General features: G+C 33.3%; 1 protein-coding gene across 1 annotated transcript; it reads right to left on the bottom strand.

Annotated features, from left to right (window-relative positions):
• Positions 1–4,526: 4,526 nt before the first annotated feature.
• LOC119632910 (lipase 1-like) lies at positions 4,527–13,532 on the bottom strand. Its single transcript, XM_038026064.1, has 7 exons — positions 13,520–13,532; positions 9,325–9,413; positions 7,570–7,747; positions 6,928–7,139; positions 6,712–6,855; positions 5,024–5,161; positions 4,527–4,954 (listed from the first exon to the last, which is right to left on the bottom strand). The coding sequence occupies exons 1-7, from the start codon at positions 13,530–13,532 to the stop codon at positions 4,541–4,543; spliced, it is 1,188 nt and encodes a 395-aa protein (XP_037881992.1). The 3' UTR covers positions 4,527–4,540.
• Positions 13,533–18,232: the final 4,700 nt, after the last annotated feature.

The raw sequence follows: 18,232 nt of genomic DNA, 5'->3' as shown, positions 1-18,232 counted from the left end.
CCTTCCCACTTTATTTTTATTTATTTTCGTAATAGTCCACTACGTATAGTTTACATTGGTAAGAGTATTTGGTATTTCATCCATTCATGTTGTAAAACTAACTTCATCCCTAAGGTTTTGCGGTTTTTTCGCCCTTTAACTTTTGCCTTATATAGAAGTTTCGTACAGACTGTCTGAGATAAAGTTTCGCTGAGTGGTTAACGTTAAATATTTTCCACAGAGTACTTTTTTGCTAGATACCTGCTTATATTGCATATCGTGAAAAATGCGCGTGCGTCCGTTCTTCCCTTTGCTTCGTTACAGACTTTTTCGATGTATCTGTTTCATCATCGCAGTTAATGTTAACGCCGCTTGCTTTTACATAAATATTGTCGAAGGCTGGACTTCCTAATTGGTGAACATCCATCCGCAAGCCCTTCTACTTACTCATTATTTATATGCCCTCTGTTATTTCTTAACACCACCCCGTGCTCCTATCTAAAAACAACTCATCGTATTGGATATCATCAATTAAGTGATCTCGATGGCGACGAGTATACTAATGTGTAAAAAGTGACGTGGGAACGTCCCTTGTACTGCGGGTCACTGAAATTACTGGTAAACATAAAATTTAGAATTCTTCAATGCCAAATAAACGATAAAACGAAATCATGTTGGGTGCAAACATAAGATCACTATTCAACTCAAACTCAGCTGATATATCGAACATCGGAAATACTTTTTTTTTGTAAATTGGTAGCATTGCGACAGACGCTTGTGTCAAAATTTCACATCATAAACGCTTGATTTTGTGCGAGAAGAAAACTATGTTTTGCGATTTCGTTGAGCAAAGAAGTTGCATTAAATTTCGTATATAAAATGAAATGAGCTGAGATTTGGATCTACGCATACAACCCGGCAAAAATCGATCAATCGAGCGCATACTCAACTGAGACGGAAAAAATCGCGCCAAAGTCGTTAAAAACTCAAGGTGAGTCTTCTTCGATTATCGCGGTGTTGTGCACTATGAATTCCTTACGCCAGGCCAAGTTGTTAACAAGGAGCATTATACGGGTCTTATGCGTCGTTTACATTAAATTATTCTTCAAAGGAGGCTGGAATTGAATTAAAAAAGGAAAAAATTAAATTGATCTGATTTTTTGGACACAGTAACGCCTGCATATACTACGCGATATCAAGAAATCGCTAGCGGAATTTTTCCTCGACTGCTAATAAACAGCACTACTACTTTTATTGATACCATAAACCATGAAAAGCCACTGAGATCTATATTGCGTGTTTGTTTGAAAAAATTCTTAGCCAACCTTATAAAATTCACTAAGAAGTAGCAACCAAAAGCTGTTGAGTATTGAAATATTTACTTTGGATCGACTAAAATCGTCTGAATATTATTATTGTTATTTTTGTTTTCCGTAACTTGCAGAGAAAAAAAAAAAAAAAAGAAAAGACAATCTGAATTGTATGTATAAGTTTAGGAAACACGAACGCAACTGCTTCCACAAACTGTTCAGTCTAGTAAACTGCTACACGAAGCAGCTTATTATTGATGACTTAATTGTACTTGATTTATTAACACTAAACGCAGAATACAGGAACACGTACTCGTACACATATTACATATGCACATCTGCTCATATGGAATACAAATAACAATAGCATAACATATAGTTAAACATGATATTCTGTTTGCGGAATATATTGTATACATACACATGTGTAGATCTATGTGTGTGCAAGCATTTAGAGCAACTCATGCGTAAACTTATATGAAAGCGTAGTGAACATGCAGCATATGTTCGTTTTATTTTTATTTTACATAAAAGTGCAAAAACAATATATATATAAAAATGTAATAAAAGTTTTCTTCAAACACTGAATACACTTTTTAATCTTGAACCGTGCTCGTGTATATGTATATATCCATACTATATATTATACATTGTATTCTATAAATGATTAATGTGCAGCCGAGTTAATATTCTCTCCATAATAGTTAGTAAAAAAGTTTCTTTTTGTTTTCTTTAGAGCAGCGAATTGAATTGAATTGAATTAAGCAGAGTTATTGAGAGTATTAGAAAATTAATTTAAAACAAAAGTTAGTAACTCTTTCTATCTCTCTCTCTCTCTCTTGCTCGCTCTCTCTTTTTGGATGCATGTTCTCTGCAGGATAATCTTAAACTATTTTAATGGATGTTATGTTGTTTGTTTTGTTTTTCATAATTTCACATACTTGTTTTTTTTTTTTTTTTTTTTTAGTTTTTATTAAAGAAATCAACACTTGAATTTTTAAATAAATTAAAATCAAGTCTAGCATAAAGTAAGGAATCAATATTTCGTAGAAGAAATCTCATTTCAATAAATGTGATGGAAAATTTAATGAACTAAAGTTCGGAAAACGAGTAAGCAAAGAAATAACAGAAAAACAAGACTTTTCTTACAAAAAAAAAAAAAGAAAAGAAAAACGAGAAAAAAGAGAAAAAAAAAATGAAAAAAGGGAACAAATTTTTGAGTAAAGTACTTTGAGTAAAAAACTTTGAAATTTTCCATAAAGTCAAGAAAGAGTTGGTGCATTTGTTTGTTTGCCTAGGACAAGCATAAAATAAACTGGTAAGTAGAAAATCAAGTTGCTGTTGATGATGATTACTTTGAGATGTTGACAACAATGTGATGATAAGGCATAAAGTGCCTTAGTTTAGATGCAAAAGTGTTGAAATATAAATAATTTCACTGCGTTCGGTTCAAAAAAGTTAACGAACGAAGAGAAGAATATAAATTTTGGCATTCTGTTTGTTTGCCGTTTCCTGACTGCGTACGCTGCGGAGTAGAAGAAGTGAAGACCATAAAGATTCTTTAGTTGCTTGTATTGTATATAAGTAAGCCTCTTAGTGGAGAATGGGTGGGTTAAAGTTCGAAAAGATGAAAACATAACCCAGATGAAGACGATTGCAAATGACATTTTGCAATTTCTTGTTGAATTCAAATGTTGTTTTTGTTATTATTATTATCACACACACACACAATCATCAATGTGTAGTGCGTTGTAATGGCATCAGTTGTACTGACACCAATATTCTGTTCAACAACATTTTCAAATGCAAATTTGTTTCCTACAGTTTTGTATTCACTAAGAGTTTAGTTTGTACTATTACGAAATTTTCATTCCTCTCCGTAAAGCTTGGTGGCTTGTTATCACAAACACAAGAAAAACGTACTCTTAGTCTTTGCAAATGTTTGTAATTTATCCTACGCTTGCAAAAGTTAAGGTATAATTTACCAAAAATGGAAGAAGAACTTGTCGAATAGGTATCTGGGGATCTAGCAGTTAGAATCATATTTTCTATATGCCATATACTAATTACTATATTTACTAAAAATGGCATATATCCATTGGGACTGGCGTTTATCTTTATTTCAACTCAAAATATCGAACGTGGGGAAGAGATGCGTTGAAATTCGACGCAATTTTCGTAACTATTACAAAAAGCATATGAATTTTGAAATTTCTCGACTTTTTGCGAGTTTGTTTGCCAAAATATTCCTAGTTATTCTAAAATAAGTGAAAGCGCTATACTGGGAAAAGGTCCGCCATTAAATTCCCTACATCACTTCACTTAATGCACTTATTCATATAACTATCTATCAAAGTAAAGCTTTATACGAGGAATGTTCAAAAAAAGTTGTCCGATCGTCTTTGGCTCAAAATAAATCGGTTTACCAAATTTCATCAAAATATTTGAAAACTTACGACCTGTTGAAGGCAAAAAACAGGACAGAGAGACAGCCAGAAAAATGAACAGATACAGTACCATACATCGGCACAAACTTTATATTTCCTTATACCACAAGCGAAGGAGAATATAAAGAAAAAAAATTTACATTTTTTATGTCACTCTAGTCTAATAGGTACTACGTATTTTGCTCAAGCGATAGTATTGGTTCCATGGCGTTCGCCAACAAGAGTACTAGCAACAACACAACAACAACAATATTACTTTGCGAGCTTGTTTATTTTCATTTGTAAAACTCAAAGCGACACCCGGGATTTGTTATCACGAGTTTGTCTGGGGTGCATATTAGCTTTGCACACCTAAATCCATATAAAAAAAAAAAAAAACCAAAAAAAAAGTAGAATTTCTCCAAAAGTTAGTCTTAAGCGATCTTATATATTTCTTTCATTTATATGATCCGCCATATATACCCAGCTTCTTTACACATTCGACGACAGCTTTCTAACTTCTTATTAAAATTTAGATTCTTCCAAAAAAAAAAAAAAATAAAAAAAAAAAATTATTATCAGCAATCTTTTATGGACTTACGAACTTACGAAAAGTATATAAGTAGATTTGCAAAAAAAAAAAAAAAAAAAAAATTTGAAAAATAAACAGCCTTCAAAGAAGGTAAATTAATAGAATTTACGAAATTCTTCTTCTTTAGCAGAGTCTCTTCAGCAGTTTATTACAAAATAATGTCATTATTTGTATGAGTATAATAAATAAAAGGAAAATTTAAATCCTATAGTAAACAATTTTGTATCAAGTGTTTACTGTATATAAGCAGCTGCATTACCTTTGTGATGCTTAGTTTTACTTAAGACTTGTAACATTTTACTATAAACTAAACGTCTTACATTTAAAGCCCACAAAAAATCCATATGATTGAATTCTTTCATAGGCACCAAGTATTTGCCTATTGGTCGTCCCAAATCTTTATACATATCCTCTACATCGGAGGGATGGCATAAGAGATCATTTGTAGAGTAATATACATAGGTTGGTACCGTTATCAGTGATAGATTATATGCTGGCGGTTCACGTTCTTTGTATAAAGCATAATTCTTACTATTACTATAACTGTATGGAGCAAAACGTCCAGATTTGATTATTTGTATAAAATGTTTAACTTGTTTTGCCGCTACTCCGGCCGGATAATGTCCAAGGATAACTGGAAACATTTTCTAAAGTAATTGAAAGTTTCAGATCAGATTCGGAAATCAAACAAAAAAGGATTAAAATCTTGTACTTACTCGATTAAATTCCTTCCAATTACGTCCCACTATAGCGAAGACGGCTTCAATGCATAGCCTTTCGGTTTCTTCGGTCATGCCGCAGAGGAAACGAAATTCACCATTAAACATTTCAGTTATGGCGCTCCCCACTAACGACTACAAATACAATGTTTATTAGAGAGATTACTTCGGAAAGGGAAATTTTTTTCTAGCTTGAAAGTGCAATAAAAATCTCTCGCATCTCCCAAGAGGTATTAGGCAAAACTGTGCGCACTAAGAAGAAGTTGAAAGGGAAACAATTATCATAAATTTGGCAGTGGCGTGCCTTGTTCTGTTACTTGATTGATATCGGACTGATTGATGCTTTTGTCACATTCTACGTAGAACTATGATAAGGAAAATTGAAGAAATTACGAAGAATGCAGTTAAAGAATTCCATATCGAATTGCTACCAATGTAGCATTTCTAAGTTGACTTCGGTTTAGGTTCCAAACTAAAGCAAGGAAGAAGCTTATGCTTGTCAATGACCGAATACTTTGCATTCTCCGTCTCTATCTTGCAAAAAAGCAAAAAAAAAGAAAACAACAACTAAATTTTGTTGATCTATAATATTAGATGGGCGTGACCGAATTTTTATTCTTATGGAAAGCGTGCAGAAATTTATGTTGGGCATCTGTAGAGCAGAAAAGCAAGAAGCCAGGGATATTTTCGAGTTACGTTACACTGCACGCTTGTCCAGTAGTCCAGTAGTATTTTCCATACCAGCTTGCTTCCAATATCAAATTTGAAATCAATGTGGGGGCCGGGAGAATGCTTAAAACAGAGATTACATAGGCGACCAGATGGACTTATGGACAAATGAAGTGACATGCATGCCTAAGTGAGATAGGGTATATGAAGTTAATTAGAAAAATAAAATTAAATTTACTAAATGGATTACTAATGTAAATATCCGTTTTTTTTTTTTTCATTTAAACAAGTTGGCTCTATGACTCGCCTTTGTAATACTGGGCACACACATATTGTTTGTTTACATTGATGTGGTTGTTTTTGTTGGTCTTACAATCCTGCATACAAGTTACATAAAATTGAAATAATTCTATGTAGAATTGCTACAATCATATACAGAGTCGCATTTTTATAGAGAATTTTATATAGAGGGCAACAAAAACTGCTATAGAATTTGCACAGGATTAGTTGAGATTTCAGGCCTTTTTGTTCCTGACCTCTTTCAAGAAATTCGAAAACTTTTAAGAGCAACTTGGATCTTTTAAATTGTTACTACTTCAGTTCCACATATCAATCAAATTTGAAAATGGGCATGGTGGGCTTTTAATGTCTCTAAAAATCTTTTGATAAATCTCAATATTTTAACATCCCTTCAAGCATAATTTATGTCCTGAAAAATACTTTCTTGCTTTAGCAAAATTTTCAGCGCTTGGCAACGAGATGCATAGATGACATTAAGGCTAGATTTTGTCAACTCTTCGAAGCTGATGATGAATTGATTAATATCTGTAGTTTGTGTGTCGAATAGAGTTTACATTCTATTTACAAAAACTTAAGAACAGTGAGATCATTCTATCATCTAGTTGACTCTGCCTGGTTCGGGGCCTGCTGAGTGCTAGTGAAGTTCGTAGTTTATTAACGCTTGTATTCTGCCCACGTCGTGTCAACATTTTAAAATCTTTCAAAATCTTACTTACATTAAAGTACAAACTCATTGCTCTTATGTACGGGTGATCTTCGGTTTCGCTGGCATAAACTGCCGGTGCCATGGCTTGCATCATTATTACTTTTTTGTTATATTCCGGTTTCATAGAGCACATAACAAAGAAAGTTGTACAACCCTAAATATGTATTAATCCCTTTATAAATTGTATTTTTATTTCAATTAATAAAGAAAATGTATATCTTTTTACCTGCGAATGCCCGATGTATTGTATTCTTTTGTAACGGGTTATCTTAAGTATATAATCAATCATGGCGGGTAAATCGTACACACCAATTTCATGCCAACTAAACTCCCAGAATTTTTCACCTTCTGGATCTAAGAATGTATGATTACGCGAGTAACGATTGCCCCGAGCATTGCCCAGCCATATGTCGTAATTGTGGTCGGCTAGAAGATAAGCTAAAAATTCATAATATCAGGTCAGTATGGCCAGAGAAAGATGAAGATGAGAAAAGAAATTATAAAAATTCCTTTTCCGTTTAAAATTCCGAAAAGGATCCCAAGATTCGTCAATGTTTGCGAAGTGTTACGAATGTTTAACGTTGCATGCAGAGAAGCGTGAATTTTTGATTGGTCCCTCTATTGCCGGTCAATGTAAATCATAGCTTCGGAAGAGCAGTGATGAATCTACAGTATAACTATACCATTATTAACGTGAATGATTGTGGGTGCAAAAAGAATCTGCTCAAACCAAATTAATATATATTTTTTTTGTTTGCCACACTCTTTCTTAGGACTTATATTAACGATGTTTATAACGAACGTTGAAAGAATTCATTAATTGTAACATGCTGTATATAAAATAAATAACAATGAAAGGAAAACTTACCCAGACTTATGTTCGGTCCCATAATAACATAGCCGGCTGAACTGTCAACGAGACCGTGCTGCAAAAGGAACGGTTGCGCGCCAACTTTACGTATACGATGCATTGTTAATATATAACCATCTTCGGTAGTGACATGATGCACTTCTGCCGGGTAACCGTATTTAGCAATTAATTTATCCTGTTGTATACAAAATGAGACGAACAAAAGTTTACGAAAATACATACAAATACATGTAATAAGAATTATGTAAAAATTTTATGTAAATTAGAAAAATATGCTTTTGTATAACGAAGATACAGGAGGTAAGTGGATTGATGATGTTGAGAAAGTTAATTAATGTTAATGTATAATAATGCAAATATGAAATATTTTCCCAGTAATAAAGCGAAAAATTTATACAAAGTGAGTTGAGAGTAAGATCGTAAATTTTAAAGTCAATATGTCTTTTAACTTTAACTTAAAACGCTATCGTCAACGCGACAAATCTTATGTGTTAAAGGACTTGACTGCAAGCTTTGATTATAAACTTTCATAAGCAGGTGAAAACTGTTGAAAGTTTTGTTGTAAACTATGTTGAAGCTATGAAAAGAGAAGGAAGTTACACACAAGTCTTAGAGTGGCCTTCAGAGGCACTTGTAGGTTGACGAGTTGCACCTAAGCATTATGGTTTTTGTGATTACACACACATTTAAGACATACAAAAGCGGAAAATTAGCAGAATTTTTTCCATGTCTAACACAGTTCCTCTCATATCGTAAACGTCGCATTTTTATATCGAAAATCATTTGAGCCAAAGGTTGAGTTGAAGTTCTATTATACCAAATAAATTGGAATCGTTTTCCGAACCGATCTAAGTCTGTTTGTCCGACTGTCTGTCTTACAGCTGTCTATAAATTTTTGTGTGCAATCTACAAAGGAAACATTTTATGGACACTCAAGCACTGTCATGTTTGCAAACAAGAACAAAAGCGACTAAGAGTGGATTCGATCGGATCGTGCATAAGACAACTCTTTAATTTCTTGATTTTAAAATCATTCCTTCTGTTAAATGTAGATAAACTTTTTCTTACAGATCTGACTAAGGCCACTTGCCCTGCGGCTGGCTATGAATGAATTAAAGCGATCGTCAATATCGGCAACAACTAATAAAAACAATTGGATACTGTTGATAGCGTCCATTATTTTAGAATATCATTGAACCGACAGCGATTGTTGTTTGCTATGGGAAAGTAAAATTAACAAAAGGAAAAGTAAACATATGTCGTCCATATGGACAACAAATACTGCGTTTCAATGAATGGATCGAAATTTGAACATGAATTCATTTAAAAAAGTTTGTTACTCGAAAAGTTGAAAACGAGAGATTTCGCTGGAAGAAAGAAACTTGATTTCTACATATAATATAAACATATAAAGGCTTTGCATGCACCGGAGTGGCAAACTCTACCGCCAGCATGACAAGGCAAGTTGTACAAATATCGTAAAATTACGATAAAAAAGATATATAAGTGGACAGATAGACGGACTTTGTTCATCAACTGGGAATATTGAGTTGATCGAAAACGAATATATTTTGTCATACATTTATTTATTTCTTGAGTCTGTTTTGGACACTTTACTGCTTTCGAGATCTATACAAAATGCTATAGCGGATGTATTAGAAACTTATTGTTAAAAACCTTTTACTGTGAACAACAGTTATAGTTAAAACTCTTAAAACTCCACCGATTGGTTAGATATTTACCTTAACTTACCACTGATAAATTCGAATCTTCGGTTATACTTTTTCTCTCAGCTTTTTCTTCTTGCGTTTCTTCTTCATTGCTGTCGTCCTCTTCGTCATCTTTTTTTTTTTATTTAGTAAATTTTATTAAACAATTTATTAATAAAAAGCAAAATAAAATTTTTTTATTGCTAAGTACTTTTCTCAAATGCATTTCACTACTGTTTCTATTAATGATTTTATAAAAAATTATTATATGAATTTCGTTAATATCGTTAATTTGGTTTTGTCGAAAGTGAAATTTTTTGTATAAATTTTCAATCAAATGATTTGAGTTTAGTTACGCACTACTGTTTATTTGCTTTTTTTTTCAAAGTTTTTATGCCGTTTCGTCCACTTTCCCGCTTGGCAGTTCAAATTCGAGTGTTTCTCGATCATCATAGTGAATTAAAAAAAAAAAAAAAAATTAAAAAATAAAAAAATAAAAAAGTAAAATATAAAAAAACAATAAAAGACACAGTCAATTCGTTCGCTTCAATTATGCCAAACTTTCTGTTCGATATTTATTTTGATTATATTTTCTCGAGTTTTATTTTTCCTTTACTTGTTTAATCAATCGTCAACACAAACATCGAATGTTGCTTCTTTAACCGAATTCGTTTTTTTATATTATTTTATTTTATTTCATTGGTTCCCCTATCTTAGCCCTGATAAGATTTTTAAACATTTGCATGTGAATGCAGTAGTTTAACCTTTCTTTTCTTTCGGCGTTAATTGGATGTTGAGTAATTCTGTTTGCTTTCTTCTTTGCCTTATTTCATTTGTTTGGTTTTTTAAAATGTTTTTTTTTTTTCTTTTATTTCGTCTTTGGTTTGTCTCTTTCTTCGATAAAAATATGCAAAAGAAATTGATTTCATGAATATTAACCACACAATATGTTACCATTGTAATCAATAAACACGTAGTAAATTAACAATAACAGAAATGACAGAGAAACAAAAAAAAAAAAAAAATCTGCACACAACACAACTTTTTGAATGAATTTTAATTTAAGTTCAAAGTCGGGAGAAAAAAAAACATTACATAAGATGTGTTTATTCTTCACGAACACAATACCATACGTACCCAGAAGGGGAAGCTGAAAACTTTCAATATAATTATTCTCTTTTCCCCTTCTTTGCCGGCTGGACATGAATGAAACAACGATATTTACAATTTGATGAAAGAATTAAATAGCATATCTGCTGCGATATGTCAACAGAATAACAAATCACCTTACGATAGGTTTCCGCGCGACTATTGCCAAGTAACCTAAAACATGTTCGTTTAAATCTATGTAATTTAGATTCAACTCATTTCTAAGACTATAGCCGCACACTGTGCAGAACGGTATCGCATTGGCTTATGACTTATTGACTTATGTTATGTCGAATGCCAACTTTTATGGTTAGCAATATTGATCCAAGGCCTCAAAGCATATCATACTCTACATGTAGAACTCGACAAAAGCGACATAGCTTTCATACGGAATTTGTATTTTTAATCTGAATTCATTTTCGTAAAAAATGCAAACAAACACATGCTTCTCATGTATACATTGCTTAATCCGTAAGGTAAAAACTCGGTATCATTAACACAGCTATACAAAATTGAATTATTACATAGATTGGCTAAGTATAAGAGCTATTCGATTCTTGAATCCCTTCCATGTAGACTTGCTTCAAGTACAAGTGCATTTGCGTAGCACCATTATACTATGAACTAGGAGTGATTCGTTGTAACATTAATTAAATAAAGAGTTATGAAGTCAAATATGCAGTTTCAAGTAGTCTTATGTCTATTATGTATACCTGTATATATACATGTATGTCTACTACTATCGAAGACCTCCTTAAATTGTCGTATAATGTGAATTTCGCAACAGCTCTATACCGATCGAAATCCCTTTTAAGTGTTGAGAAACCGTAAATGATCTGAATCGGTATTTTGAGCCAACACTTTGCGATGAAATATTATCCGAATATTATCCAAAACATAGTATGAATGTCCACATATGTTTACCAATGTTTTAAGAGGACATGGCAAGAATTGTATGACTAACACACTAGCAAATCATGCAGGCCTCTTCAACAGACCGGCAGACTGATTGGCAATAACTATCCAAAATCTTTACATTTTAGCCGGCTGTGTCAATATTGTCAATGATGGTTAGGGGTAATTTCCCCAAAAACGTTATATAAAGCTTAGGCTGGACATAGATGAGAAAATCGCACTTTCATGTTAAGAATCGCCATTTCTGTTATTCATCAACCCAGTGCTATCCACGAAAAGGAGAAATAAATATTTTAGGGGAATCATCGGATATTCAAATGGCTGAAAGGTCACTCATCGCCAGAGCGATAATGAAGAAGTAAAGTGAGTGAAGTTGCCGAAATTGCAATCTAAGGGCAGGAGAGTAACCTTTTTTGCTTCTTAATTATCAGAAGGGCTGTCGTTTTTCTTAATGGAAACGCAGCAATATCTACCAAAAAAATAACTTCTGGGATTATTTTATTTAAAACTATCCTACACCTTAGTCGGAAAAGAAAGCAAGTTGACCAGCGACCCTCTACGGGGAGGAAGAGCAACTCAAACCGAAAAATTATACAGTAAATAAATACACAAAGGTGTACTTGCGGTTACTTGAGCATTACAAATGCATCATTGAATTCAATACATTTTCAACCTTTAGAGCTAAATAAAGAAAGCGAGAAAAGACAGTTTATCATGAAAAGCACGTAAAAGTTAATGATGTGATAATAATGTTGAAATTTCGATTAATTGCCTACGTCTCTGAAACACTTAAACAGCATTTAATACACACGATTATGTAAATTAAGTTATAGCTGTGTAAAAATTGTTATAATTAAGCTTTCTACGAAGTAGCGGGAAACATTAGACTATAATCTAACAACGAAAGCAACTTTTTTATTTATTTGCCGCAGACGCAGACACAAAAGTTTGCAGGTAAATACCTTGCAGACACTTTTATGGAGTTGTGAGACCATTTTTAAACTTTCACTTACTTGAATCAAAGATATCTATGGAAAGTTCCAAATTTTCCAAATCCAATTTTGTTTTCTTCAATGTTGAATGTTGTACACATAGACGGCTCAAGGCAAAGATATATTGGTATAAGGGGCATGACCAAACTCATTCTCTGTTAGAACCTATCAATATTTATTTCCATTGTATTTGAAGGGAAAAAATACCAAATTTTGTTTTTATTAACCCACATCTATACTGCACTCTGCGTTCGATAGAAAAGCGATAATAAGGAAATTATTATTCACTAACTCCAAAATGTTCATCATTGCTGGGTACGGGATACAGGAAAAGAGCGGAAAAAGTGGTGCATTTGTTTGCACACTATTATGTGTTTGCTGGTTTCGTAAAATAATTATACTCCAGTGAATTCTCATTTGCAAATACCTGCGAAAAACCGTAATTATGCAATTGCGGATTTGCCATTGGTCGACATGCGAAATTGTTGAGAACTGAAATTCTGTTTGGTTGCGTGGGATTTCATTTAGCATCAGCCCATCAGACATTTAACATATGCTTGTGAACATATGTAAAAGTATTTATATGCTTCCATGGCTAGGCTCGGCAAACAAACCTAATGGAATGCATCAGATATATTTGCAGAATATTGTTAAGTGGACGATTATAAAGGATTTAAGAATCTTTTCGTAATCCCTTAAGAGAAAATATTTCTATAATATTTTATTATCCCGGACACAAGTAGGGTAATGCAAGCACTATCTTACTGTGTTTTATGTTAAAACGTAGGTAGAGTTTAATAATTTCGTTCACACATACCTTCCAAACTTAAGTTTTAATTCTAATGTATATGGAATAACATATAAAGGATGTTCCAAAATTTACGCAAGGATTGAATTAAATAGAAAAGAGAATTACGTGTTTTTCTAATAGTAATTTTTTTATTAAATCGTAATGTACCTGGGATAGACCATATCGGGCAAATGGTGTGCACGGCTTTGCTGCCTCCTCTAACGGAATTCTGATCACCGAAACGTGATCAGAGAATGCCTAACGGAGTAATTGAATTGTTTCACAGAATGTATGGCGTGTGACATCGTTTTACTGAAACTACATGTCGTTCCTCACAATATCGTCCAATTTAGGCAAAGAGATTTGGGCTAACATAGCGCGATATTGGTCACCTGCAGTAGTCATTGCTTGACCAGCCTCCGTTTAGAATAAATTGAAACATTGTTCAACAATGAAGAAACGTTGCTCCCACGTGTAATGCTTCATTCTGATTGACCCTAAATTGTCAAATGTCTAACTTTTTTTTTTTTTGTGGGGAAAAACAGACCTCTGTACTTCAAACCGACCATAGTAAATTTATATGTGAAAATATTAATTTGTGCTAAGTTTCACTATAAGCTACTAAGAAGAAATGCTTAAATGATTCTGAATCTTATCCCTACTCGCTATTATAAAGGTATAGGTATTATTTCTGGTCGTTTTTATATCTTTGGCATAAGCGCTGTAAGACATAATAATAATATATAGGTTTTTATTAGAATTCAAAACATCGGTTTAGAGTGCGCCTTTGATCTCGCCACTAGAAATTTTGTTGTCTATTTAATGGCTCCGCAGATTGAAAATTAAGGTTTTTTGTCCATTATACCCGGGATTACATGCGCACTCCATGTTCTAGATTAATAACTTTTGACAAGAGTAAGTTATAGTCTTTTGCTGTCTGTAGGTCGCATGGGTCTTCAAATTTTCTCTGTACCGATCAATTAAGAATAAACAAGTTGAGTTTTACATTTGTATTCAACTAATTTTTTTTTTCTTTTTGGCGTTATTGGAACAACGAACCACAAGTAGTCAAAATTAAATCAATGCAGAACTCACATTGATCAGAAATTACAAAGGGAAAGGCAAATTTAATATACAATCATATCGGCCTTAGTTAGTTTTAATTTCCTGAAAATGTTTTGCTTTTATTTTCATTTGTGCTTACCGCCAGTGCAATCTTTTCGTTACTAAAAATATATAACAATTAAATTGTAGGAAATCCTTTCAGTTCAATGTAAATAACCAAAATTGTAATTTAAACGCTTTGTTCTCTTTTCATAGCATTAATAAATAAAAACACTGTTTGTCGGCTTTACGTTCTTTTTTTTTAACCATTTTTGGCCGTAAAAGTATTAATATAAATTTAAGTTTCTAGCCAATCAAATAGTACAAAAAGCCACCACACACGAGCCGTTGCAAGAAACGGAAAGGAAAGAAGATAGAATGTTACTGAAAAGGCGAATTTTAAATCACTCCCCCTTTAAGGTAAATATGTACATGAAACTTAAAAGTTTTTCCGATATATTATACCATAAGAGCTTTTGTACCCAATTCCAAATTCCAATTTTGTACTCAAACCCCATAGATTATTAAAGTCACTCCCAAATTTTCCATGGATTTTAATATATGAAGAACAAATTTTTACATACTTGTATAATTTGTACATATTATGAAAATGATATTATTATTGTTGTAAATTTAGCCAGAGAATAAATTCGAAGACTAAAAAGTCTTAAAGCACTAGCATCTAAGACTTTCGGTTTTTATTAAAAAGCTCTACCGCATTTGAGATTTGAACCCACGACCATTGAGTTACTAGTCGAGACTCTTGCTTACTCGGCCACTCAGGCGGATATATGAAAATGATAAAAATGAACTTATTTGACGTACGTTTTTCCCATCTGTCTCACAATTTGCTGATGCCACGCCAAGAAGAACTGTAGCCGCATAGGTCGCGCAGCGATTCCCAGCTGACAACTTCACTTTTGATTTATTAAACCTTTCGCAGTGCAAGGAAAAATTGTCTTCGCTTACAGTCCGTTTCGGTTCAATTTACTTTATATTAGAGTAGCTTATAACACTGACTGATGTAGACTTTCAAAGTCGCAAAGTAAAGTCGCTCTCCTGTCATTGTCTCTGAAAATTTGATTTTCATCTTGGCCTTAGGAGTTTCTTAGGAGTTTAGGAGGAGCCTTAGGGCTTACGAGTTTCAATGATATTGAGCCGTACATCTATAACGAAGTGCTACATTCGTGCCTTGTGTTCGGAAGTTGGGTGGATATTTTCGTAGCCAAGGTCATTCTTCCTTGCGGATGTCTGAATAGGAAAGTAGGTAAAGTCGAATTTCCATAGCGGCCATCTCGATCCTAAAGTTCGACTGGAGTCGCCAACCAGCTCGGAAATGTCAAAGAGCATCGTGGCTTAAGTGGATCAGGGTGATGTACAGAAAAAGAGTACCATCCTACTACACTCACTGTTGACTTTCTGATGCCTTTCATGCAAAAAAGATATTATTTTTACTTTTCCGCGTCAAACCTTTTTGGTTCGACTTTCAGTCGCTTCTGTAACCATTATCTAACCGTTACCGCACTAAATGATTGGTTCTTCTTTACTACTTCTCCACTAGCTGAAGTCGCGGTAACGTGACGAATAATCAGACCCGTCTGCTTATAGTGGGCTAACTCATTCGATATGCATTTTTTATTATCCTTAAACACACATGTATTATTTAATAAAAATTAAAATTGAAAAAAAAAAAAGGATTTTTTATATATATTTTATATTTCGAAAGTAAATTTAAAACACAGTAACCGTGAGCTTCTCAACAAAAAAAAAAAAAAAAAGAAAACATAATAAATAAATAAAAAAAATCACCAGCCACTAATAGTATGTTTTTCGTTTGTTTATTAAGGCCCGAAAAAAAGATATTATTTGTTGTTTGTCTATATAGCGAAGTTAAATTTTATAAAAAATAATAAAATATTTTTCACTTCTTTTCCGCAATCGCACATGCTTTTGACCATCCTATAAAATTTCATACATTTATGAGAGGCACTTGTGTGCGTCCGAAATTTAAATGATCGCCTTTTTTATACTCCAGTTGAAGTAAGGGTATAAAGTAGAATATAAGGATGAGGTAACTGTTTGGATTGTCGATGAAATGTATGGGAAAGTATGTTAACCTTGTTAACTTGTAGGTAATGCCCATTTACCTTATCGTTCGATTAGGTGTTTCTCCCAGGTATAGAAAAATGTGAAACATTCAATTAAGCTAAACGTATAATGAAATGGAAAATAGTTGCAATACTGACAGCCTCCATTAGGAGTACAAATTTTAAATTTGATGCATTTGAAGTGATATTTATATATGAGTGGATATGGAGTGGGCAATAGGTGAGTTGAAGATATAATTGGAAGCACACAGTTTAACGTAGCGTGGGCGAATAGATCTACACTGTGAATTGAAGTGTTTGTATTTAGAAGATCAGAAGGAAGGGACTGAGGTTTTCGGTGGTAGTGCTTCCGCGGCGGAGAAGCAAGTGCCTATGCAGGAATTACACGATGTTATTTTTTTAATGACTATTGTGTCGCTGATATGTCAATATGTACGATCCCGCCTTTATTCCAGAGCACTGTAGCCCTAATCTTTCTAAATGTGACCTTTCGGCGCTGATTGGCTAAAAAGCAACTAATGAGAAACCGAATGCTGGAGCTGAGGGAGTACGTAATAGCTAAAAGGCCCATCGGCAGATGGTTCAATAAATCATTGCTATGGGCATGCTGCCATTATCATCCAGAATTGATCGACGATGCGTCAGACATTTCCTTTGTTTAATGTTTTACATACTGACATACATTCAACGTATATAATGGGAAGCTATAAAATTTACGTTGACTCCTTAAAGCTCCACAGCTAGCGAGCGAAAGGGCTTGGTTGGCAGTCTTTGAGACTTCTGCATATAACCAGGAACTGGTAGAGTCAGACTATCTTTGTATGTCTTTGTTCGCGAAATTGTCAAAATGGCGCCAGACAGTCTTTTGGATGAGGCCTATGAAAATGATACAATGGATTACAATCGATTAAAATGATACGCATTAACTTTCACTGAGTTATTTCCTTTTGATCATGAATTGATTCCCAATTTTGACTAACAAAGGTTTGATGAAACTATGGGATGATACAACTGTTACATCGTTAGCGAGCGATGAGAGGTAATAAAGTTGCGACTTAAACTTACTTGTTTTTTTCGACAGTTTTTGTACGTTGGGTTGTTTGTCTGTCTGCATTCAAATGTTGGAAAAAAACAAACCCATACGAATATAAATAGTATAAGTAAGAGATGGAATGAGAAAATGAAGAGTTTTTATCTTAAAATTCATATATGCAGTTAACTGTTTTTTAAATACGCATATGAATGCAAGGAAAAAATATTCCTGCGGACATATGTTTTAAACATAATGCCAGTAAATGATGAGGGGAAGATTTTTATTGAAATCATTAATAAGAATTTTTTTTATTTTTTCAAATACATATAATAAAAATATTTAAATTTTCAAAGATTATATTCATACGCGAGCCCAGCGTAGCACGTGTCAGTGAGTGAGCCAATTTGTGCGAATGATTATTTGATTTTCTTTAACAAAATTTTCATAACATATATGCTGATGGTATGCTTGCTTTGCTCGCATACGAATCGATATTATTACTTATTTTCGTTTAACATTCAATTCAATAATATTCGCATGCTTTCGACATATCCTTTGAAACGCAACCGAATCTCGCTATTTGTAGCAATTCCTTTCATATGTTTCGCTGTGCGCTCAAAATTTAATTTTCACTAAGAAATTTTCACTGCCACTATTGTGTATGAATTTTTCGTGTAACGTTTATTATTTTTGTTAACTGAATGGGAAAACATGTTGTGTAAATTCGAAAAATGTCACAACGGTTTGCAGATGTTATGCTGATTGCATAAAATACACATACGCTTGTATGCATACTTGCCCATCACATGTGCATGTGTATTCGCTAAAAAGGAACAAATGAAATGTTTGTGTATTTTTTT

This window comes from Glossina fuscipes, unplaced genomic scaffold, assembly GCF_014805625.2.
Source record: "Glossina fuscipes isolate IAEA_lab_2018 unplaced genomic scaffold, Yale_Gfus_2 2, whole genome shotgun sequence".
NCBI classification, from domain to species: domain Eukaryota; kingdom Metazoa; phylum Arthropoda; class Insecta; order Diptera; family Glossinidae; genus Glossina; species Glossina fuscipes.
This window is presented reverse-complemented; position numbering and strand designations above follow the sequence as displayed.